This window comes from Lynx canadensis, chromosome C2 (genome assembly GCF_007474595.2).
Source record: "Lynx canadensis isolate LIC74 chromosome C2, mLynCan4.pri.v2, whole genome shotgun sequence".
NCBI classification, from domain to species: Eukaryota; Metazoa; Chordata; class Mammalia; order Carnivora; family Felidae; genus Lynx; species Lynx canadensis.
Genome location: NC_044311.2, coordinates 22,037,060 through 22,060,992, shown reverse-complemented (window position 1 = coordinate 22,060,992; position 23,933 = coordinate 22,037,060). Strand labels below are relative to the sequence as shown.

General features: G+C 39.1%; 1 protein-coding gene across 1 annotated transcript in view; it reads right to left on the bottom strand.

Moving 5' to 3' along the window:
• Positions 1–288: 288 nt before the first annotated feature.
• EFHB (EF-hand domain family member B) overlaps positions 289–23,933 on the bottom strand; it is a 48,995-nt gene continuing 25,350 nt past the window's right edge. Inside the window, exons 6-13 of the mRNA XM_030328854.1 lie at positions 23,774–23,903; positions 19,124–19,207; positions 18,473–18,540; positions 14,642–14,796; positions 8,971–9,178; positions 5,793–6,005; positions 3,358–3,539; positions 289–624 (exon numbers count right to left, since the gene is read on the bottom strand). Of these exons, the coding sequence (XP_030184714.1) occupies positions 451–624; positions 3,358–3,539; positions 5,793–6,005; positions 8,971–9,178; positions 14,642–14,796; positions 18,473–18,540; positions 19,124–19,207; positions 23,774–23,903 (1,214 nt within the window). The 3' untranslated portion in view covers positions 289–450. The remainder of the gene's footprint in view (positions 625–3,357; positions 3,540–5,792; positions 6,006–8,970; positions 9,179–14,641; positions 14,797–18,472; positions 18,541–19,123; positions 19,208–23,773; positions 23,904–23,933) is intronic.

Here is a 23,933-nt window from a genome sequence, read left to right as displayed (position 1 = left end):
GATGCTAACACGGATTGAAAGCTTGCTAAGCTTACATTCTGTCATAGTGACACCTCAAGAGAAAAATAACAAAAGATTGAAGGCAAAATTTTGTCAACCTAGTATCACAAACTAGACTTTGAATTTCATTCAACCAACTAAAATGCATAGACTTCTTAAGCATCTGTCTACAATGCTTTCATTACAAACATCTACATCATTCTGAACTAGGCCTTTGGTGAGATGAAAGATTAACTCTAAGTGCTCATCAAGTTGTTTGGTATTTTACAGAAAACAATACAATAAATCTTAAAATCCCAAATCAAATTTATTAGCAATACACATAGGCATATGAGTCCTACTTCAGTGACTACTGACATCTAACATATCTAAAACCAGAGTGGACTCAACATTCTAATGTTGAACACAGATTTAACATTTCTTTTTTTAAATGAATGAACTCCAAAAATATCACATGGTTGTTTTACACTTGATCCGGTCTGCATGTTGTAGCTCATCCAGAACATTTCTGATGGTCTCTACAGAAACTTCTCCTCTGTGATGTTTTTTTGATGCAAGATTCCATACATTTTCAAATTCTTCATCAGAAAGCCTGACACCAATGTTACATAATATCTCTGCAATCTAGGGGAAAAATTGAAAGTCAGACTGAGATCTATGTTTTTAAATTTGTATTTTAATGTCTTTAATATTTTTAGAGTGCCTGGGTGGCTCAGTCAGTTAAGTCTCTGACTCTTGATTTCAGCTCAGGTCATGATCTCATGGTTAGTGAGATCTTAATGAGCCATGTTGGGCTCTGCGCTGACAGACTGAGAGTCTCTCTCCCTCTCTCTCTGCCCCTCCTCCACTCACACTCTAACTCTCTCTCTCAAAATAAATAAATAAGCATTAATGCAATTAAGAGGGTATTCACCTATACTGACCCATATATAAAATTACTTTCAACTATTTAAGTGTTTCTGGTTATTTTTTTTTTCAACGTTTATTTATTTTTGGGACAGAGAGAGACAGAGCATGAACGGGGGAGGGGCAGAGAGAGAGGGAGACACAGAATCAGAAACAGGCTCCAGGCTCCGAGCCATCAGCCCAGAGCCCGACGCGGGGCTCGAACTCACGGACCGCGAGATCGTGACCTGGCTGAAGTCGGACGCTTAACCGACTGCGCCACCCAGGCGCCCCTGTTTCTGGTTATTTTAAAAGGTAGTTGGTGCCTGAGTGGCTCAGTCGGTTAAGCGTCTTTGGCTCAGGTCATGATCTCACAGTTCGTGGGTTCAAGCCCCATGTCAGGCTCTGTGCTGACAGCTCAGAGCCTGGAGCCTGCTTCGGATTCTGTGTCTCCCTCTCTCTCTGCCCCTCCCCTGCTCGCACTCTGTCTCTCTCTCTCTCTCAGAAATAAACATTAAAAAAAATTTTTTTTAAGGTAGCAGCCAAATTCAAGCAGAAAGAATAAAAAGTTAGAGAAGACACATTGGATTTAAGTTCCATCTCACTCACTTCTTGTCACTAGGATCTTGTGTATGTCATGTAAACCCCTTGAAAATTCCCTTCTCTAAAATAGGATCATTTATAAAATGTCCCTAACTGGCCCGATATAAACTTTACAGTTGTGAATGTGCAAATGCCAGAGAGATAAAGCATGCATGAACAACTGAGCAAACTAAAATCTGAACATACTGAAAGCCAGCAAACTTTGGTTAGCAACCTCTCTGCAATGATAATTATTAAGGGAAAACATAAGGAAGGAAAGATAAGACATAGACATGGAAAGAAATGTTAGAGTGAGTAGAGGAAATAAAAGATTTGAAAAAAAATTAAATTTAAAGGAGGAAAAACATTTATTATGAAGCACACAGAAAAAAAAAAAAGCAGAGGGAAATAGAAAGAAAGGTTAGACAGTGAATAGGAAAGCCAAAGAAATAGAAGAGTTGCAGAATACATCTATTAAGTGGAATCTTAACAATTTAAGGATCCTGGAGAAATGATGTGCCCTCCTGGGAAATTAACCGTATGATCAACTACACTTGAAATTCAGAAGAGCTGCCTGAAGCTGCAGTTGTACAGCAAAACACCTCAGTGCCCCTGTGCAGAACAGCGTTTTCCTGCTGCCCCACCCACAGCGACAGGGTAGGAGTGTCCCCACAGAGTCAACTCCTGAAGTGGCCTCCTCCTCCACTTCCTTTCCCCCTCCTCAGGAGGCATCCCTCCCTTAGGTCCCCATTCCATTGTAATACACAGATTAGCTGATCTTTCCAGAAACCCGTCCATTCTCATTCCAACCACTCATCTGGGTTCTTTTTTTTTCCAGATGTGTGAGACAAAGGATGACTTCCTAGTTAAAAGAATTTTAGGCAACATGCAACAAGCAGGAGATTTTTGTTTCTTTTGGCAACCCTGAACTTCTATTTCATATGGCCGTTAGAGTAATTAAGGGATGTGAAAACACAGTCTGGGGTGTCCCTTCTCTGATCCCCTGGGGTGGTCCCAAAGGCCAGGCAAAAGGCCTCTCCTCTGAGTTTCTCCCTTCCTCTGTCCCCTACCTCAGTGGGGATGAATTGTTAGAATGAATCTGTTATAATTAAGGTAGGAGTTAGTAAATTTTCAAGTAATCAACTCTTCATCTGAAGTCTCAGAAACCATCATATGTCTACATGTCTCCTCATATCATTCCTAGCTCTGGATATGAGAGTTCTGAAGCAGCAGTTGTGTCCTAGATTACACGCTGCCTTCCACGAGTGCAGATCAAGCAGGCTGACCATGCATTGCTATTAATCCTTGGCCCTAAGAACCCTAGTGGCTATTCTGATGTAGCTGGTCACTCCTGTTTTCTAACCCACCTAGGAAGAAAATCACCTGGAATATGAGGACCATGTTTTCTAACAAACAAAACAGAAACAAGATACATGGGCTGACAAAGGACGTGGCAACAGGATGGAATATTTTAAATCAGATAGCAGTATATAAGGAGGGTGGCAGAGTGGCCCTTCTCATGCCTACTCTTTGGTTTTGGAGATATAAAACCATGAGATACTTACACAAGGAAAGGAGTGATCCCTTTTGATTGAGTTCCTTAGGAAAACATTTCTTTTTATACATAGGTCCTAGTGGATGTATCATATGAGAGTAATGTTTCCTATCACAGAGGAAACTCTGCTCCAAGAATTGTACCAAAATGTCACAACCAAACAATAGTATCCTTAAGAATCCTCTATTTGGGGATCCTGATGACTCTTGTAACATAAAAGCTCAACTTTTTAAAAGTCTAAAATTAAATAGTTGTTGATAAATAAGCATTTTCATCTTTGTGTGTTTATGCAAAGTTGACATGTCTTTCAACTCTTTTGAAATAATACACTCTACCTCTTTTTTAGATCTTGTCTTGAAGAAGTCTCTTTCAAACACTCCTTTCTGGCCAAAGATGGTAGGATGTAGTAATGAATAGGCATTGCCCTCTTCACCATAATTAGTTCTATCACTGATGCGACGAATTCGGGGGGCAGGGATATCAGACCGAATGGTTGGAACACCATAGATGGGATAACCTAGGACATCAGTGAGAGAGGAAAACAGACATTCTACAACTGAGCTATACAATACAGTAGCTACCAGTCACCTGTCACTATTGAGTACACACTTGAAATGGGGCTAGTCGGGGGTGCCTCGGTGGCTCAGTCCGTTAAGAATCTGACTCTTGATTTCGGCTTGCGTCATGATTTCACATTATGAGATTGGGCCCTGCATTGGACTCTGCATGCTTGAGATTCTCTCCCTACCTCTCCCTCTGCCCCTGCCTTGCTTGCATGCATGCACTCACTCTCTCTCAAAAAATAAAAAAGAAATATTTTAAAAAAAAGAAAAAGAAATGGGCTAGTCCAAGTTGAGATGTAATGTAAGGGTAAAATACACACTGAATTTCAAAGATTTAGTACTCCCAAAAAAGTGAAATATTTAATCATATTGTATTGATTACTTGTTGAAAAGGTATTTGGAAGATCTATGTATTATATATAAAGTGTATATACTATTAAAATTGATTTCACCTGTTTCTTTTTCTTTCTTTTTTTTGTGAGAGAGAGAGAGTGCAAGCAGGAAGGGGCAGAGAGAGAGAGGACAGAGGATCCAAAGCGGGCTCTGCACTGAGAACAGTGAGCCCAACATGGGGCTTAAACTCACAAACTGTGATCATGACCTGAGCCAAAGTTGTATACTCAACGACTGAGCTACCCAGGCGCCCCTCCCTGTTTCTTTTTCTTAATGTGGCTACTAAAATTTTTTAAATACATATAACTCCAATTATATTTTTATTGGACAGTACTATTCTAATGGGAGTAGAAGCTCATTACACCAGAATATATGGCATATCTAAAAAATCCAGTTAAGAAAAACATGCAAATCCTTAGTCATGTCCTTAGTCTCAGGAAGTGATCTTGACCAACATAAAATAATCTTTCTAACTAACCAAGAATCATCATGCTCAATATTAAGATAATGAGGTGTTATGAGTTGAACTATATTCTCCCCAGATTTATATGTTAAAATCCTGACCACCAGTACCTCAGAATGTGACCTTATTTAAAAACAGAGTAATTGCGGGGTGCCTGGGTGGCTCAGTTGGTTAAGCATCCAACTTCAGCTCAGGTCATGATCTCACGGTTTGTGGGTTTGAGCCCCACATCATGCTCTATGCTGACTGCTTGGAGCCTGGAGCCTGTTTCCGATTCTGTCTCCCTCTCTCTCTCTGCCCCTCCCCTGCTCATGCTCTGTCTTTCTCTCTCTCTCTCAAAAATAAACATTAAAAAAAAGAAAATAAATATATCATTAAAAAAATAGTCATTGTATTTGTGATTAATTAAGATGAGGTCATACTGGAGTAGAGTAGGCCACGCATCCAATGTGAGTGGGGTCCTTACAAAAGGGGGCATCTCACACAGGAGAACACCATGTGAGGGTGAAGGCAGGTATCAGGGTGATACAGCAGAAGCCAAGGAACACCAAAAATTGTCAAAATCTAGGAGAGGAGACTGGAACAGATTCTCCCTCACAGCTCTGGAAGGAACCAACTCCCATCAATACCCTGGCCTCAGACTTTCAGCCTCCAGAACCATAAGATGATAAATATCTGTTGTTCGAGCCATCCAGTTTGCAGTACTTGTTATGGCAGCCCTAGCAAACTAGCAGAAGGAGAATGAAGATACAGAGAAGAGTTTTGTGACAGCTCTTCAAATATTTGAAGGCAAATCTGTTTGTAGCTAAGAATCACATGGTTTATAAGTCTCCTAACAGTTGGTGAAGTCTGCGTAATATTCAATATTCTGCTCATCATAGATCAATTTCATTAGTGTTGAGAGATGGGGCGCCTGGGTGGCGCAGTCGGTTAAGCGTCCGACTTCAGCCAGGTCACGATCTCGCCGTCCGTGAGTTCGAGCCCCGCGTCAGGCTCTGGGCTGATGGCTCAGAGCCTGGAGCCTGTTTCCGGTTCTGTGTCTCCCTCTCCCTATGCCCCTCCCCCATTCATGCTCTGTCTCTCTCTGTCCCAAAAATAAATAAACGTTGAAAAAAAAAAATTCATTAGTGTTGAGAGAATCATATTACTTGGGTCATCATTAACAATAGTTCAGTTCTCCCTACATTTACTGAGACCCCCCTGGTTGCTTCAAATACAGAACTGAATGAAAGGTCCTAGGCTTTGAGAAACAGCCTAATGAAGATAAGAGACTGGGGATAATACAAGGACAAAGAACACTTCTATGTTTGCTGATCCTTTTAGAACTCAGCAAATAACGTGACATACTCACAAAGAGAAGGAACAGCTCCTACAACCGCATTGATCTCAGAAGAAGTTGTCTTATAGTGATTAGAAACTTTATCACTTGGCCTCAGAAGTGTCCGGAGAGTCTTTTCTGAGCTCCCTGGTTCTTTTAAGACAGTATCTTCTGGCTTTATCAGGAGAGTTGGTTCAGATTCTTCAATATTAGCCTCCACAGGGTTTGCACAATCTGGTTTTCTACCTTCAAGCAAAGAGGGAAAGGCGGGGGAGTCGGGGGGGGGGGGGGGAAGTACAGGAAGAAATTACTACTTGGTGCTTACTGCTCTACAGCAAAATCCATTTTCCTGGTTAGTCCCTCCTTGCTGGTGGAGACAGAGACTGGGCTGATGGAAACCCTCCACTGAAGCCAGCGTCCCACTGTGGGAGAGCAAGGGCAGGCTAATGACATATATGGGAATCCCAATGTAGCCTAAGGTTTCTTCTTGCCACTCCACTCGCTTTACTCTAAAATAAAGCTTTTAAATCTGAGAGACCAAATGAAACCATGGAACCTATTTCTCCTTAAAAAAAAAAAAAAAATTAGAATTTATTTTCATATTTAACTTGAACTACAGGATTACCAGAGTTGTTTCCAGAGTTCTCCCCCAAGGAGGGAGGGAGAAGACATATCGGGGTTGTAAATTCCACCCATGCCTGATGGTGGCAGGGAACCCCATTTATTGCAACATTTGGACTGACAGTGAGAACACAGCGTGAGCTCAAGAACCGATTATATAAATCATATAGGGTTAGGTTATATACCTCCTCGAATCGGTATATAAAAGAAAACCCTGAGGTAAAACTCCAATTCTAAGACTCTGTCTTTTTGAAGATTTACTTTACTGAGTCATTCCGAAATTTAGGACTGAATTCCTGACACAGCTTTTTCACAGACCTGGTAGCTACACAGCCAGCACTAGAGGGCGCTGTGGTCTTTCAATTTCTAGAAGAACTCTCAGGGTTCTGGGAAAGCCCAAGCAAGGGTTGCAAAGGCAAATGGAACCCCAGTATCAGATTGGGGTGAGAACCATGGCAAACCAGAAAAGACATGCCTATCTAAAGTCTGCAGCCCCTATTCAGCTCCTGCCAATTGTTGCCATGAACACTTTCAGACCTTGTGTTCCAAAACCTCTAATGCTGTCCCTGCACCCCTCAAAAGGCAGAAATCTGGACAAAGTATGAGAAACAGTTTCTCAGAAAACTGTTAGAAAGCTACTTCCTTATTAACTAACTGGAATTTTTTTTTAATTTCAAAAGTAAAAAAATAATAAAAAACAGTAACTTGAAAGAAAGAAATGAAGGAAAGAAAAGAAAAGGAAAGAAAAGAAAAGGAAAGAAAAGAAAAGAAAAAAGAAAAGAAAGAAAAGAAAAACAAAGAAAGGAAGAAAGAAAGCAAGCCACTACCTTAGAACACTTACCTCTTTTCCTCTAGAAGTCAACAGTAATATAGAATTTGATATAAGAAAATTCCTGTCAGGGGCACCTGGGTGGCTCAATCAGTTGAAATTCAGTTGAAACTTTTGATTTCAGTTCAGATGGTGATCCCAGGGTTGTGGGATCGAGCCCCACGTCAGGCTCTGCACTAAGCATGGAACCTGCTTAAGATTCTCTCTCCCTCTCCCTGTGTCCCTCTCCCCGCCAACCCCTACTCACCTGTGCTCACACTCTCTCTCCAAAAAATTAAAAAAAAAAAAAATTCCTGGTGAAACATTCCTGAGCCCTTCCTGACTAAACCACTGGCCACTATCTTAGAAGATTCTGAGAAGGTGAAAAATTTCAAGGACTCCATTGAAAATGGCTGATGAAGTCAGAACCCAAAAACCAAGAACAATTTGAAAATCTGGTTTCAAACCAGCTTCAGCCCTTGGCCACTATTCCATGAGTTGTACCAAGAAGAAAATAAATCTATCACCCCTTTGTATTTCTGAGAGGACGAGGGTAGAAATGTTTTCCATAAAATCTTCATTAGGCAGAGAAGAACTTCCTGCTTTCCTTGTGGTTAGAAAAGAAAGGCCATCTCAGAAACCCATAAGGGGTCACACATCATCAATAAAGCCCCAAATTTGGTTTTGACCTTGCAGGAAGGCATGACCCAGAAATAAAAGTAAAAACAGTAATAACTTCACTTTTTAGAGAAAAATATTCCAAGAGGAGATAAAAAACGTAAACAGTCTTTTAAAAAAGTTAATCTTCCTTAATAATCAAGATTTGAACATTAAAGCAAACAAGGTATCATAACAACTAAATTACAAGAATGTTTGAAATAATACTCAGTGGTAGCAAAGTTAGGGTCAAACCTCAAAGATTTTGCTGATACAATCACAGACTGCTACAATCATTTAGAAAAGCAAAATGAAAATACAGAGTTCTTCTGGGACAATAACATTCATAAGAAATGAAATATAATTAGAAACAAAGCTTTTTGAGTGTTATCAATATTACTTTCAAAATATCTGGAAACAACCTAAATTTCAAAGAGTAAGGAAATGGCTTAGTAATTCATAATATATCAGCATGAGGGAACTGAAAATGAAATTTACAGAAAAGTTTACCATAAAACTATTTCTTAATTCCATAGAAATTTGAAAGCTAAAGTTTAAAAAGTCAAATAAAAATGGTACATTCACTATGATTTTAGCTACATTTAAAATATACACACATGTCCATATACATAGTATATATGTCTATCAATATATGGTTAGTGATGTAGGAAGTCAATGTAAGAAAATGTAATAGAAGAAGTGTTCTTACGTCAAATTCTATTTTACTGTTGACTTTTCCTGGGGGAGGGGAGCTAATTAAGACAATGGTTTTCAAACAGTTTTCTGAGGAACTGTCTTTAGTGTTTTAGGTCTCTGTGTAAACTGTTTTGCTTTTAATTTTTTTCTTTTGAATGAGGAGTACATAGTTCCAAATTCAAGAGATACAAACACCTAGATTAAAATGTGAGTCTTGCTGCCACCGTGTCCTTTAGCTACCTGGTTCCCCTTAAATGTCATCAAACTCTTTCCTGTCCTTCCACAGGTATTCTATGGATAAACAAGCAAATAATATATGTATGTGCATATTTAATATTATATATTAAAGTTGACAAGAGTCAAGCTTCTAGAAAAGTAAAAATATAAAAGTCCCTTGAAGAAGTTAGCAAATCTTCAAAAATTAAATACCTTTAATAATGACCCTCTCTTCATACTCTTTCAGAGGCATTTTATCTTTCCAGTTAAGAAAATTTGCAAACTCTAGGTAGTTAATCAGTCCATCTTTAACCACATCACAGTAGTCAAATAGCTGGGCCAGGAGCGTCTCATCTAAGTGCAAGCTGACCTGATCACAAGCCTCCCGAAGCTCAGCTTTATCTATCACCCCATCTCCATTCTGTTAGACACAAAGCAGAAAAAGATGAAGCAAGCATCATCTTTAAGAGCAGAGTATGCAACATCTATTATTTCATTTAAGAAAAAAAAAGAGATCACATAAATTCAATGAATTTATCTTATTTTTTTACAAAAGAGCAGGCAGTTATTAAGGTAAGTCTTCATTGTGTCATCCTAACATCCGCACAGTAATTCCAACCCTGGTTGGAGCAGGGTGTGGCTCAGAATCTTTGTTCATTCTATTTTAATAATTTTTTTCCAAATACTTTTTTTCTTTAAATCACGTTGTGGTAGGGCAGGTGTAACCATGATTTGTGCTTGACATTTCATTTAACCAACATCTTGTGCTTTTGACAGCTTTCTACCATTTCCCATACTTTCAAAGTTTTTAACACCTCTGGTGCTCAAACAGCACTAAATGGCCCTCCACTCCACTCTCTGGTAATGAGGGGAAATTGGGGAAGTAATTGTAGGCCAAGTGCACGGAGGTACAGCAGACAGTTGCCTGCTTGTTGTTAACATTCCTATAGGCAAGAGGGACATGCTACCAATCTGGCCCATTGTAACAATTAGCACTAAGATTCATCCTGGTAGGGGAAGCAGGAGAATTTCCACCTTCTTCCAGACAACAGCTAAAGGAGTACCTACACTGTGTGTGGAAGGAGGGAAATTTATGAAGGCTATGGGCAGGAACCAGCTGGTTTCCCTTGGGAACTAAAGGGGCAGTACACGTAATGCTTGTTAAGGAGGAAGGGCAAGAGCTGAGACGTCTTACCACTCTGGAGACTCCTCCTGGAGTCTATCAACCCTTAAGTCCATTTGGAGAGGAGAGTAAAAGGTCTGAGTATTTTTGCAGTGCGTCCTAGCTGCTATAAGGGAGCTTTGGCCCTCTCAGAGAAATTTCCCTGAGACAAACTCCCAAGCTCTTACACTCAGGACTGGGTTTACAGTGCTGATGAAGGTGATCCCTGGAGAATGAGGAACTGACCAATAAACTCTAGATAAATTCCTGCAGTCAGATCCCTAGTCCTGGAAAACATCCCTGATGCCTGTGTTGAAAGAGAATGAGAATTTAAAACATATTATCTCAACAGGGGGGCTGCAAATTCCCTGGACTAATGTAGACTACTTTATAAAAATCTCTGCTGCAAGCCCAAGTCAAACAAAAATGTGAACCCCATAGCCCTAGCTGAAAAGCTATGTAGGATATGGCTGTTAAATCAAAACTGAAACAGATGGTGCCAACAGTGATGACTTCAATGCCCAATATAGGGATTTGCGTGGAATGAAAACTTTGGTGGTTTGTTTCATTGAGCTACATACCACTCAAAACTCAAAGTGAATGTTTCTTATTCACCAGGTAGTGAGTCACTCTCTCCCTCTGCACCCTTGATTCCTCCCTCCTCCATGCGCCAACCTCAACTACTCTAAGGAGAAAGATGACTAGATGTGGGACCAAGGTCTCCCTGTCCCCAAGGGAGATCAAATGCCACATTCATCTGTTCAAGTAAACTGCCTAACTTCAGAGGGGCGAAGTCACGTACTTTTATGGCCTCTTTGGATATGAGTGCCAAATTGATCATCCTACTCAGTCTCTATGGGGAGGAGATGTCTAGATTCAGCTAGTGGGGTGTGGGCAGGGTTTGCTCAAAGTGGAGAAGGAAAACTAGCAATATATTATTTCTGTAGCAGAATATATTATTCCACTACTGAATGTATAACTGGTACTGATGCTTTACATGTTTGTATTATGAATGAGCCACAAGTAGAGGATGCTAGTACCTTTGGGGTCACACAACCCTAATGACCCCTTTGAGTTACAAGTCTCTGTGACTAATGATTTTGACACTTAGAGTCTCTGGGTCTGGTTTACTAACATGCTGTGGTTTTTAACCTCAATGAGAGCTATGGAGGATCAAAAATGGACAGTCAATCTACTCAGTGGGCAGAACTCAAGGCTACTCTCATTGCTGTGGCCAATATTCCCCTTGATGAACCTGTTATATTTTTACTGACTCTTGGACTATTGCCAATGGCCTGCTTGTTTGGTTTGCCATTTGGAAAACTACAGACTGGAAGATTAAAAACACTTCTTTTTGAGTCTGAAAACTATGGTAACAAATCATAGCTCCTGACTGAACCATGTGAGTAAGTCATAAAGATGCCTATGATAAGGGTCCCTTCTCTGCCCATTCTCAGACTGAAATCAAGCTTCTGACTGAGCGTAAATCATCCACAGTGCCACCATTGCTGCCTGGATCCGTTGTTGTACCAGACACGGCGACACACCAATCATTACAAAGAAAACCACTCCACGTCTCTGAGGCAGAGGCTACCACACCACATGCCTTACTTTGACTCCTGCCAAAAGTTGGCCAATCTGTCTACATGGAACCTGTGTCCCCTCTCAGAGCTATTAGTGGTGCATCACACTGTTGACACATTTTCAAGCTATGGAGTTGCTATTCCAGTTTAATCAGCCAGCTCCAGGCACAAGACGATGGCCCATGAAACTAATCTGAGTCTTGTGTTTTGCTTTCTGGGCCATTTTCAGCCTGACAATGGTGTGTCTTATAGCAAAAGTGTTACTCAACAATGAGCTATTGGTCAAGGTATTCAGTGAACCTTTCCTACACCCAACCATCCATAGCCATCTGGTAGGACTGAGCTTTGGAATAACCTTCCCAAAAATTGTCTGTCTACCTCACCAGCTTCTGGCTCATATCCAATGGGTCTCATCACTGAATACTGCTGGCCTTAAAAGGAATAATGTCATCTCAGCTACTTCCTGGGTAGTACTTAGAATAAAAGGATTTGGAATGATATAGACCTATTTTGAAAATTTGGGACTCTGCTGTGACCATGATGAGTCTTTTTATTTCCCTTCTAGATTTTAAATTTCTGAAGTCAAAAGTCTACACATAATCTGGAACAATGTCTGATGTACAATGAGAGTTCAATAAAATAAAGAATTAATCCTCTAAGCTAAGAAGATTCATTCAGGAAATCATGGCTTGTTTATTGTTTCGCTTTGTGTTTTTCATTAAACTAAATCTGGGCATCCAATCATATAAGATTCAAATAATAAAAAATTATCCTACAGCTGTACCAGGAAGACCCACATCTTATTACCCTCTCAGAAAAAAAGCTCCTCGAGGACACTGAGCACTACATTGTACATATTAAAAGTTAACTATTTAAAAGGTATATCAAAATTAAATAATTCTCAGTAATTTCCTCTCTGCTTAATTTAATTTTATCATGAAGAATGTGCCTGGTGGTTCACTAAGATAATCAACAGCTATTAAGATGATCGTCTTGCCTATAATTACATTTTAAATAAAGAATTTTTAAAAAGCAGAGCACCATGTATTGTGGTAGATTCTCTTATTTGTATCAGTGCTATCTAAATTTATCACACATGGGGCGCCTGGGTGGCTCAGTCGGTTAAGCGTCCGACTTCGGCTCAGGTCATGATCTCGCGGTCTGTGAGTTCAAGCCCCGCATCGGGCACGGTGCTGACAGCTCAGAGCCTGGAGCCTGTTTCGGATTCTGTGTCTCCCTCTCTCTCTCTGACCCTCCCCTGTTCATGCTCTCTCTCTGTCTCAAAAATAAATAAATGTTAAAAAAAATTTTTTTAATAAATAAATAAATAAATAAATTTACCCCACTATGATCTTTGTAAGATACTTGTATTTGAGTCAAGTTTAAAATGTACTTATTTTAGCTTACATATTTTAAGTCTGAAGATTCATTTTTAAATTACCTGTAAATAGAATTTGTCTCTGTTAGAAACCAGAGAAACAGTTGAATGCTTACATTTTCTTTAAACACAACTTTGCAAGAAATGCAGTGGGTGACTGATTGGTGTTTGTCCCTGCATAATTGGTACAAATATAAATGAGACAGTTAACCCACTTTTTATTCATCAGTACAACACAGGCACACAGACCCCTAATCTAAAAAAACAAAGAAAATGAATGGATTAAACTGAATAAGCCAATGAGTAATCAAGATTTTTTTTTAAGATAAAAAATGTGAAGTGTAACTTTTCCAAAACTGTGCTCAACATTGGAAGGGAGATATAAACATTATCTTTTCTCTTTGAAATAAACTAAAATCATTCTGCTCAGGGTTTTTTCTTCTCAAATCAAAATTATGATGCGCTGCATCATTACAGGTTTATTTAGGAGCTTTTATTTGTTTATATTGGACTCATTCTAAAATAGTTTGAGGCTGCCTAGAAAAATGAGTACAATGAAACAGAGCCCGAAAAGTGAGGAAATCAGAGCAAAGAGAAAATAAAGATGGACTAAAATAAGAAGAAACTGGAATAAAAAGAGTACACAAAATGTATGCTGTAAGATCATGTTCACAAAACTAGATGTGTGTTGTTGAATTGGCTCTGAGCTTCCTGGAGGCCAATTCAAAAAGGTATTCACAATCAGTACAAAATCCATGCTACTCATGAGGTAAAAACAAACCAGATACTTAAATGAAACACAATTATTTCCTTTAGAAAGAATGGGTTTCTCTATATAAAGAGGATGCATGTGACAAAAATAAATAACAGCCTCATCGGCATACTAATAAAATTGTGCCATATTTCACAAGAGATTTGCACAATAGTGCACCTTAGTATAAGCCAAAGGCAGTGCAGCTCGGTAAAAACAATCCTGTGATGGCCTAAAATGGTGTGAGGTTATTACGCAGCCCTAGCTTTATCTGACTTTTTCAAAGGTTACAATTTAGAGTAGCTTGAAAACTGAATGATTTTACACTCTCAGAACTGAAACCACAACCACTCCCCCAGGGGAGAGACGTTCTAAGTCTGACTTGGACCTTGACAGCACTACGTGTACATACTCAGCTTTAGGTATAAATGACCTAGACCCAGGAAGTCTTCCCTGGGGACCTAGGGTGCCACCCCCTCCCCTTGCTCCCAGCACAGTACAGTTAAATCTGCCTCAGCGGTTCTCAAATTGAATGTGTATCAGGGCTGCAGGGCTTGTTAATCAAATTGAATGTGTATCAACCTGCAGGGCTTGTTAAAACACTGTCGCTAGGCCCCAACCCCATGTTCCCCAATACAGTAGGTCTGGGGTGGGCCTTAGATTGTGCATTTCTAACAGGTTCCCAAGTGACCCTGACAGTGATAAAAGAACCACACTTTGGTAACCACTGATCTACTCCAGGGGTCAGCAAACTTTTACCGTCAAGAGCCAAAAAGCAAGTATTTTAGGTTTTGCAAGCTATTCAGTCTCTGATGCCCTATTCGGCATCTATAGTGCAAAAGCAGCCATAGAAAATATTCAAAATAAATTGGCCTATAAAACTATTTACGAAAACAGGTGGTGGACTGGATTTGACCCATGGGCCTTAATCTGCTGACCCCTGATCTACACCAACCTGCCAGAATCTGTAAGCCCATGCATAGTCCCAAAAGTTCTGTTCAACTACTGACCTTGTCATAGTGCCTGAAGGCTGCCAGCAAAGTGTCAAAGTTCTGGTAGTTAACTTTCTTCAAGTGGTGTCGCACTGCTGCAATCAGGGCTCTCTGTCTATCCTTGCCTCGAAGATACTCACCCGGAAGTCTGTTATGGATGAGATCACCAGCTCCTATTAAAGAGGGAGAGAAAAAGTCTTTCATCTGAATTCAGATAAAGTCTGTCAATATTATTCCCATCCTAAAAGAGAGAATGATCTAGCAACTTCTTTGAATGAAAAAATCTCATGCCTAACTCTGATTCTATTATGCAGTGTGTTAAAAACAAAAACAAAAACAAAAACCTTGTATATGAGGGGGACAAAACATGAGACTCTTAAATACAGAGAACAAACTGAGGGTTGCTGGAGTGGTTGTGGGTGGGCGGATGGGCTAAATGGGTAAGGGGCATTAAGGAAGACACTTGTTAGGATGAGCACTGGGTGTTATACATAGGGGATGAATCGCGGGAATCTATTCCGGAAATCATTATTGCACTATATGCTAACTAACTTGGGTGTAAATTTAAAAATACATAAATAAACTTTTAAAAATCCTTGTATATAAAAAAGAACATAAAATAACTGATAAAACTTAATACTTCTGACAAAATGAATGTGGGGGGAGGGGATTCATCAGCCCTCCTAGGCTGTCTTTCCTAAGATGGTGAAGCCCTTGCCTATCTGCCTCTTAGCAAACCTTTGTCTACAATGCTGAAGATCTGAAAGTGGGGCAGAGTCCATAAGGGACCACTCTATATGCCTTGAAGTTAATAAACCTCTGGGATCCCTTGTAAAAATGGAACTCAAATTACCTACTCCCTTCTAATATGAATTTCCAGTCTGCCTTCATTCTGCATATCAAGTTTCCATTTCTCAGCCCCGCTTCCCCAGTACAACCACCTACACAGGAGACCAGCCCTCATCACAGTTCCATTAATTGAGTCCTGACCCACAATCCCTTCAGTTATCTGGAAGTAATAAAGTCTCCAGTCTACCTACTACATGCCCCCTAGACCTGGACCTTGCTTCCACTTATCCTTCATGACTTAAACGAACTTCCCCAGATTATGACACAAAGAAAGTACAAACATACACTCTGCCTCTAAGCCCCATTCCTTGTCAGAAAACGGATTCCTTGGATGTTAATGGTGACAGAGATCAGAGTAGAGTTGACCCCATTGCTTCAGATGCGGTGGCTTGGTGGATGTCACCAGAAGGAACCTTTTGCCTCAATTCATGCCAATGCCCTTCCTTCCTGCTTTCTTGGGGGCAGGGTCATGTTGGCAGTTGACTGTCATATCCTAGATGGAATCATTTAAATCACTACATTGGTGCAGTTTGCAGCAACTAGTATTTATACCTGCTCTGTGTAAGTCCCTACATTAGGCTCTGTCAAGGGTCTCTTTTAATAGGTGCTCATTGCACCTCTGAGATTCTTACTTACTATAAAATCAGGCGCTAATCCCACCTATTCTGATAAAAGTCATGTTTTTACGGGTAGATATGGGTGAGAAGCCTACAACTAAGGCTGGCTCCAGGAACTTGGCAAGTGCCTCAGAACAAAGTCATCTGAAGTGGAATCAGCTATCATCGGACCACCCTGAAGTGGGCAAAGCATAAGTGGCTTCATGAGAGGAAATCATGACAGTGAAAGTGATTTTTGACAGATAAGCATGGCTTCTTCTGTTCCTCCACATTCCTTCCCCCTAACATAAACCCTGTGGGTGGCTCTTCTGTAAAACAGAGGTCCTCATTCCTCCATAAGATGGCTCTTGATTGAGTTTTTACCTTCAGAGGCCTTCCCTCTCCATTAACATCCAAAAGGAACATTTGAATGATGGTTTTTTTCAACTCCACCTGGTTTTGCCACTATACTCTTCACTAGGTATAACCCCTGGTGAGTGATATATATGCTGGTATCTTCTCCTGGCCTGGCCCTGAAAGAATATTTTATGAAGCTCATGTCAAATCACTTGCAATTACTCAAGAGTCATCTCTAAAGAGCTGAAATCAGGAGTAGAGTTCCGGCCCCGAGAGACCGTGACCTGGCTACCATTCCACGGCCGTCAGAAAAGCCAAGCAAGCTCTTTAATTGTACTCTGCCTGCAACCAATTTCCATGATGCAGCACTGTCCACTGGTCTTGGTTCTGGTGCATACTCGGAGCTGGGCACAACCCTTACACGCTTCCTGGAGGCATCTTAACATACCCAGTAACTCCAGGCCTTAAGGATGAGACATTCTTTGCACAGCTGCCTTTATTTCCATAAGTAAGTGTAAAGGCCCAGTAAAGAAATCGGTAAGTCCCTAGAAGCAGGAGCTTCCTGCAGAATAAATGCTATTCATTGACCCCAACAATGGTCACAAAAGGTGAGAACGTACAGTTAATCTGTCTCCATCCATAAACTCCAGAAAAAGTCCAGAGAGGACTTATCAGTCCCCTTTCACAGTTCAACTATGCAGCACCAATGCTGGTACTGATACTTACATCTTTTTAAAATTATTAATGTCAGTGTTCTTCCTTTTCATTTTGTAACACTATCTTATTCAATTTGTAAGGATAACTTCGATCAACTATTAGGAAATTTGTCAGTGCTGTCAAACTGTCAAAATGATAAACTATGTTTTGGATTCACCAATTCATGCTATAAATATTTGTGAAAAATGTACTGTATGCTAGACCCCGGGGATCCAACAGATAGCAAGATGAAGCACCCACCAGCATGAAGCCTACCCTCAAGTAAGCAGAATTTACCATGATTACCTATTTACTTTTCAGGCTCATTGATGCATTTCCTAAATCATCTCTTAACCACTCTTACAGGCAAGAAGAGCCTCTAAGACAGTTAGGCATACATTAAACATGCAACAATTCATCTAAAAAACAGACCCAAAAACAATCTCCTAATTAATGTGATTAATGTTGGTCGAAAACACTATTGCATAAGCTCAATAAATATACATCTTGTCAGTGAGTGGGCTTTAGCTAAAGCCTTTTCAACAGCCGTTCTTCAACTTGAGTTTAAGCATACATAAGAGCCTGCTTGATCAGCACGTCTGGGCACAGGTTCCAGGAACCTGCATATTTCATAAATTCCCTGGGTGATTTTAATGCAGGTAGACTGCAGACTCTTTGAAAACCACTGATACACGGCCTAATCCTGACAAGCCTTAGCCTAGTCTTGCCTTTGGATATCTACCGTACAGATGGCTCAGAAAGAAAGACAAAATCCTGGCAAGTTTCTTCTGCCACTTTATGGATTAATCGATTGATTGGCTAGTGGGAAGAGAGTGGTTCTTAATTATGTGATTGTAGAGTAGAGGGGTTTCTCAAACTTGAATGTGCCTACAATTCATCTGGGAATATTTCAAAATGCAGTTTCAGATTCAGTAGGTCTGGGGTGGAGCCTGGGACTCTGTATGGCTTAGAAACTCTCAGGGGACACCAACATTGCCAGTCTGCATACCACATTGAGTAACAAGAGCCTCGTCCAACGTTTGAATTCACCAAAAAGCTGCTTCGCTCACTTTCGTGTATTTAATACAGGCCATATTTATTTTCTAAATAAAGTTCTGAGGCTTGACTACACTTAAGGTATTCATTCACAAAGGCTTTAAACTGTACATATTTCAAACATAATATGAACATTTTTTTCTCTCCTGTGCTACAAATTGTTCTCATTAATGTTAATGTAATGTTTTAAGCCTTTAAAATTAGAAGCTTTGAGGGAAGGAGATGGTGAACTTAACAGCATAACTTTGTGGGGATGTTGCTGTTTGTTTTTTAAGGGGAAAGTTTGTATATTTACCATACTCCTCGGCACGGAGACAAGATCCAAACGTGTGGTCTGGGGGAACATTCATTGTTTCTGCAATGCTATCAAAGAAAACAAATCCTTTAGTTAAAACACTCAGCACATGGCATCTCTGGAATTTAGAATAAACTTGCCATATGTTTTTAATAGCCTATATTTCTCCTATAACCAACTATGAAGATCAAACAGAAGTTCTCCAAAAGATCTCCTGTCCAACCTCCCGCTTGCATTAGCAATGGCTATATATGCTTTCCCTGGCCTTCAGAAGCCCAGAGTTAAGAAGAAAATTAAGAACAGACTCAAAGCAGAATACGGAAATAGAGACAAACAGGCAGACAGACAGACACAGGGAAGAGAGAGAGAAAATGTAACATGATAAATTAAATTTCTAATATCCCAGAAATAAAGCTTTACACAAAATTCTCCCTCCCTTTTCTCCAAATGCCCTCTTCATTTCAGAGGACTCAGCACTTTCCTTGAACCCCAGGCTCTACGGAGTAGAGTAAAGTTCCCTGATTAATACGAAAGATGACTTTTTAAATTAATGGATAGCACCTAACAGAAAACAAACCAACATTTACCACAAGAGCACTGTTTAAATTCCATCCAAAGACACTATCAATTCAAAGTTAATTATTAACTTACGGATCTAAAACTCTTCCAAGTTGATGTTGAAACTTTTCTTTGAAATCATCAACTCTCTTAGATACAACCTTAGCTCCTCTTTTCCTATAAAATTAGAAAACTGTCAACCTAAGTATTCTTGGTTGCCAAATACACATATGGTGAGGAATACCATAGTATCATTTGAGTCATCAAAACATACATCCAGTTTCAAAAAAAAGCTGTATGCTAAAAAAATCTGTATATGTTCATTCTTCTATCATTTATATTCTATTATAAAGATAAGTTTATAGTAGAATATAAAATTTTGTGTAAAGAATAAGACAAGCAGATTTAACATTTTTTTCAGTAAACACAACCAAGGTGTTAATATCATTATCACAAATGCAACTCCTAAAATTTCTAAGTTTAAGCAACAAATAAATAACCAAAGAATATAAATAGATAACTCACATCTAGTAAGCAAATATATGGAGAAATTATGATACTCTCCAGTAACAAATGTATAATAAAAGAATAACAAAGTGGCACTTTTAACATAGTACATAAGCAAATATAGAGACAGACAGACAGAATACCTAACATTGGTACAACTTGCAGTAAAACACTTGGTAAATGCAAATTACTGTAATCTTTTTGGAAATAATTTGGTAATATGACCCAAAAAGCACAAAAACGGTCATTCCCTTTTATCTATATCTGGGAGCCAATCATAAGAAGATAATCCACATAACAACTTAAAATACATACATATACATATATATATGTGTATGTATATATATATATATATTTGTAGCTCATTGACTACAAATGAAAAAAAAGGAGATAAATGTTTAGTCATGGAGGGTGATTAAATTATGTCACAATAACAAGAATACACTCTGCATGCATTTTAGATGTTGGTTATTAAGAATATACAGCAATATAAAATTATTTTATGTTAAGTGAGAAAGCAGGGTATAAAATAGGATCGCATGGTGATTAAAGCTATGTCAACATTTACACAGGAAGCTACACTAGAAAGAAATACATTGAAAAGATAATAATGGTTGAATTTTGGTGACAGGATTATGGCTGATTTTATTTTGCCAATTTTCTGTAATATAATTTCATTACTTCTATCACTGTGATTAAATGAACAAGGTTTCTTTTGAGAACTGTAAAGTATAACACTACTATTTAATAACATTAAAATTAATAAATTATTGTTTTGCTAAGACTAAAAACAATAAACATTAAATTCTTAAACTCCATTTGCTTTTAAAACTGTTTCCTGTACTATAGAAACACCGAGCCGTATAAATTTCTGGAGAAGAGTGACACTCTGTGGAGAAACAATAGATGAAATATAAAGTAATTCATCTCTTATATCTCCATTAACTTCCCCTTGGTTCAAAAAGGGGGAAAAAAGAACAATATGGGTAAAGTCAGAATAAATCAATGGCAGTTTAAGGGCCATAATTTGAACAAATAAGGTTGACATTCTAAAAACCACCTCCAAAGGGCATAATTAGGAACATGTAGGAATGAAGTGGGTAAGGATTATAAATCACGGAGCTTACTCCTTTCACCCTAAAAGTGCCTAGATTATGTTTCTGGGAGAACTATGAAGTATCTGTTAGCAGCCATGTCTGTCGGAATATCCTTAACTTCAGCATCATTGCACAACCTCACAGCATTCACTAAACAACTCAGAATAAAGGCCTCTGTGTGAATTTTCACACACACACACACACACACACACACACACACACACTCCCATCATCTGAAGATTCTGATTCTTCAAACCAAAGATCGTAAACAGAATATAGATAGAGGTAGCTTTACAGAGGAAATACATCCCTTAAAAGCTGAGCGTAAACCAAATTTACATTAAAATATAAAACTGAGATACCTTAAATTGTAAACACGCTTAACTCCAAAATTATAATAGACATCACACTGTAGAATGAAGAGGTGAGTTCTTTTTAAAATCCAGCAAACCAGGGGCACCTGGGTGCCTCAGTTGGTTAACTGTCCTACTTTGGCTCAGGTCATGATCTCATGGTTTGTGAGTTCAAGTCCCCGCATCAGGCTCTGCACTAACAGTGTGGAGCTTGCTTGGGATTCTCTCTCCCTCTCTCTGCCCCTCCCCTACTCTCACCCCCTCTCTCTCTGATTTATATATTAAAATAAACTTTTAAAAATCCAGCAAACCAAAGCAATGAAGAATCTCTCTATTGCTTTTGCAATAATTAAGTTTCAAAATACAAGAAATATGATCAAATAAAGCATTGTTCCATCAATGATGTCTCCTTGGGGGTAGAGACAAGTTGGAGGAAAACGATCCCTGCATGTTACCTGCTTTTACAAATTCAGTGTTTGTTTGTTTGTTTTTTTAATTTAGATATAATTGACACATAACACTGCATTCATTTTGGTTGTATTCAGTGTATATTTCTATGACTATCCCACCAAATCATTGATAAATATGTCCTTGTTAATAACCTAAAGGCTCTGCTCTAGGACATTCTTAAGGACCACATTGCCGTTGTGTTTATTTTAGATCTTTTATAAATTGATAACAGCTTTACATTTCTAAGCTTTCAAAAATGGATAAACCACATTTTGTTATCTCCCTTTAGGCATTAATTTCTATATTTAATTCATATATCTATAATCCTTAATAATCCTTAAATAATGGTTTAACTACTTTAATATTAACAAGTTAACAAATGTTTGCTATATGGGTTCTTCTTCCATACTCTAAAGAAAACTATTTCATATGGGTTTAGTATATAATATTACAAGAATTTGTTTTGGGTTTATGTTTTACCATTATTGCTTTGAATAATTCAAGTATCAGAAACTCATAATAAAAAAGTAGACGAGGAATGGAAATCAGTATTTCAGGCCTGTGATCACAGAGTCCAGTGCCGATAAACCTGGTCTGGGGGTTAGAGGCAGCCTCTGGAGCCACGCTGCCTGGGTTTCATTTCTACCCCTAGTACTTTTTAGCTGCATGATATTGGGTACACGATTTAACTTCTTTGTACCACAGATTCTTCATCTGCGAAATTGAAAGGATAAAAATTATAACACAGCTACCTCAAAGAGTTGTTGGAAAAATTAAATTAATAACATGTAAAGTATTTAGCACCTTGCCTCTAACATGGGGAGCTGCTATCACAGGGGCCACACAGACGAATGAGCCAGGCAGGTTGAGTATCTGTGGGCATGCAAACTTCGTATGCACACTGAGGCCCATGGAGACTTGGATGGCCAGTGTCTCCTTTAAAGAGGGCAGAGGGCGGGGCGCCTGGGTGGCGCAGTCGGTTAAGCCTCCGACTTCAGCCAGGTCACGATCTCGCGGTCCGTGAGTTCGAGCCCCGCGTCGGGCTCTGGGCTGATGGCTCAGAGCCTGGAGCATGTTTCTGATTCTGTGTCTCCCTGTCTCTCTGCCCCTCCCCCGTTCATGCTCTGTCTCTCTCTGTCCCAAAAAATAAATAAACGTTGAAAAAAAAAAAAAAATTTAAAGAGGGCAGAGGGCAAAACAAATCTACTTCCACAACTGGTGCGCAGAAGTACAGGCACGATGTACTGGGTTCCTGTGGTTGCTGTAACAAATTCCCATACACTGGTGGCCTTAAATGACAAGAACATTCTCCCACAATTCCAGGAGGCCAAAAGTTAGAAACCAAGGTGTCAGCAAAGCTACATTCTCTCCAAAGGCTCTAGGGGAGAATCTATTCATTGCCTCTTCCAACATCTGGAGGCAAATATCATTCTTTGGCCTTTCTTGGCTGGAGGCCACATCACTCCAATCTCCCCCATCTTCACATCACCTCTTCTCTATGTGTCTTGTCCTCTTCTGTCTCAAATCTCCCTCTGCCTTCCCTTATAAGGACACTTGTCATTGGATTTAGGAACCACCCAGATAATCCAAAAATGACCTCTTCATCTCAAGATCCTTAACTTAATTACACTTCCAAAGACCCTTTTCTCACATAAGGTAACACTCATAGGTTCTAGGAATTAGAATATGAACAACATCTTTTTGAGGGGCCACCATTCAAGCCACTATATCAGTATTTCCAATCTTATGGTTTTTTAAGCATAGGAGGAAATATGAATTATTATCAGTAATCTCCCAATGCTTAAGTGTTAACCTATATATAAAACATAACACAGAAAATGAAAAATTAAGGAACTTTAATTTTCTAGGCAAGTAGTCCTATCTAGAATTCAGGCATAAAAAGGTCACAGTTTGCAAGAATTAAGTCAGATACTCAGGTGCCCAAATAACTATGAAACAAAACTGAATGATAAATAACAATTCAGTTATATATGATACGACCATCTTATAGAGATATGAAAGCCCACATCTTTAAGAAACATGAATAGGGTTGATTCTATAGATTAAAAATACGTCTTCAGATTTGCTTGCAAAGGCATGAAATAACCATAGAATGATACACATACACACACACATACAGTATCATGGTTATCTCTGGGAGAACTGGGAAGTTTGGAAGACATACCACTGCATATCTTTTTCTATTAATTTTATGTTTGAACAATATCAATGCATTGCACCTCTTCAAAAAATAAATTTAATCAACATACTATTCTTTAAGTACATGTTCCATGATATTTAACACCTGTTTCAGGATACAATATAATTAAACTTACATTTGTAGTTCATGGAGCCAATATAAAGTTTTTGCCATGGCTTGTCCATCATTAAAATGTGGTGTTGGGACCCCATACAAGTTAAACCTATGGAAACTTGATGGGTTATACTTTCGGTTCTTTGCTTCTCCTATGATAAAAAAGAGGAAGCAACACAAAT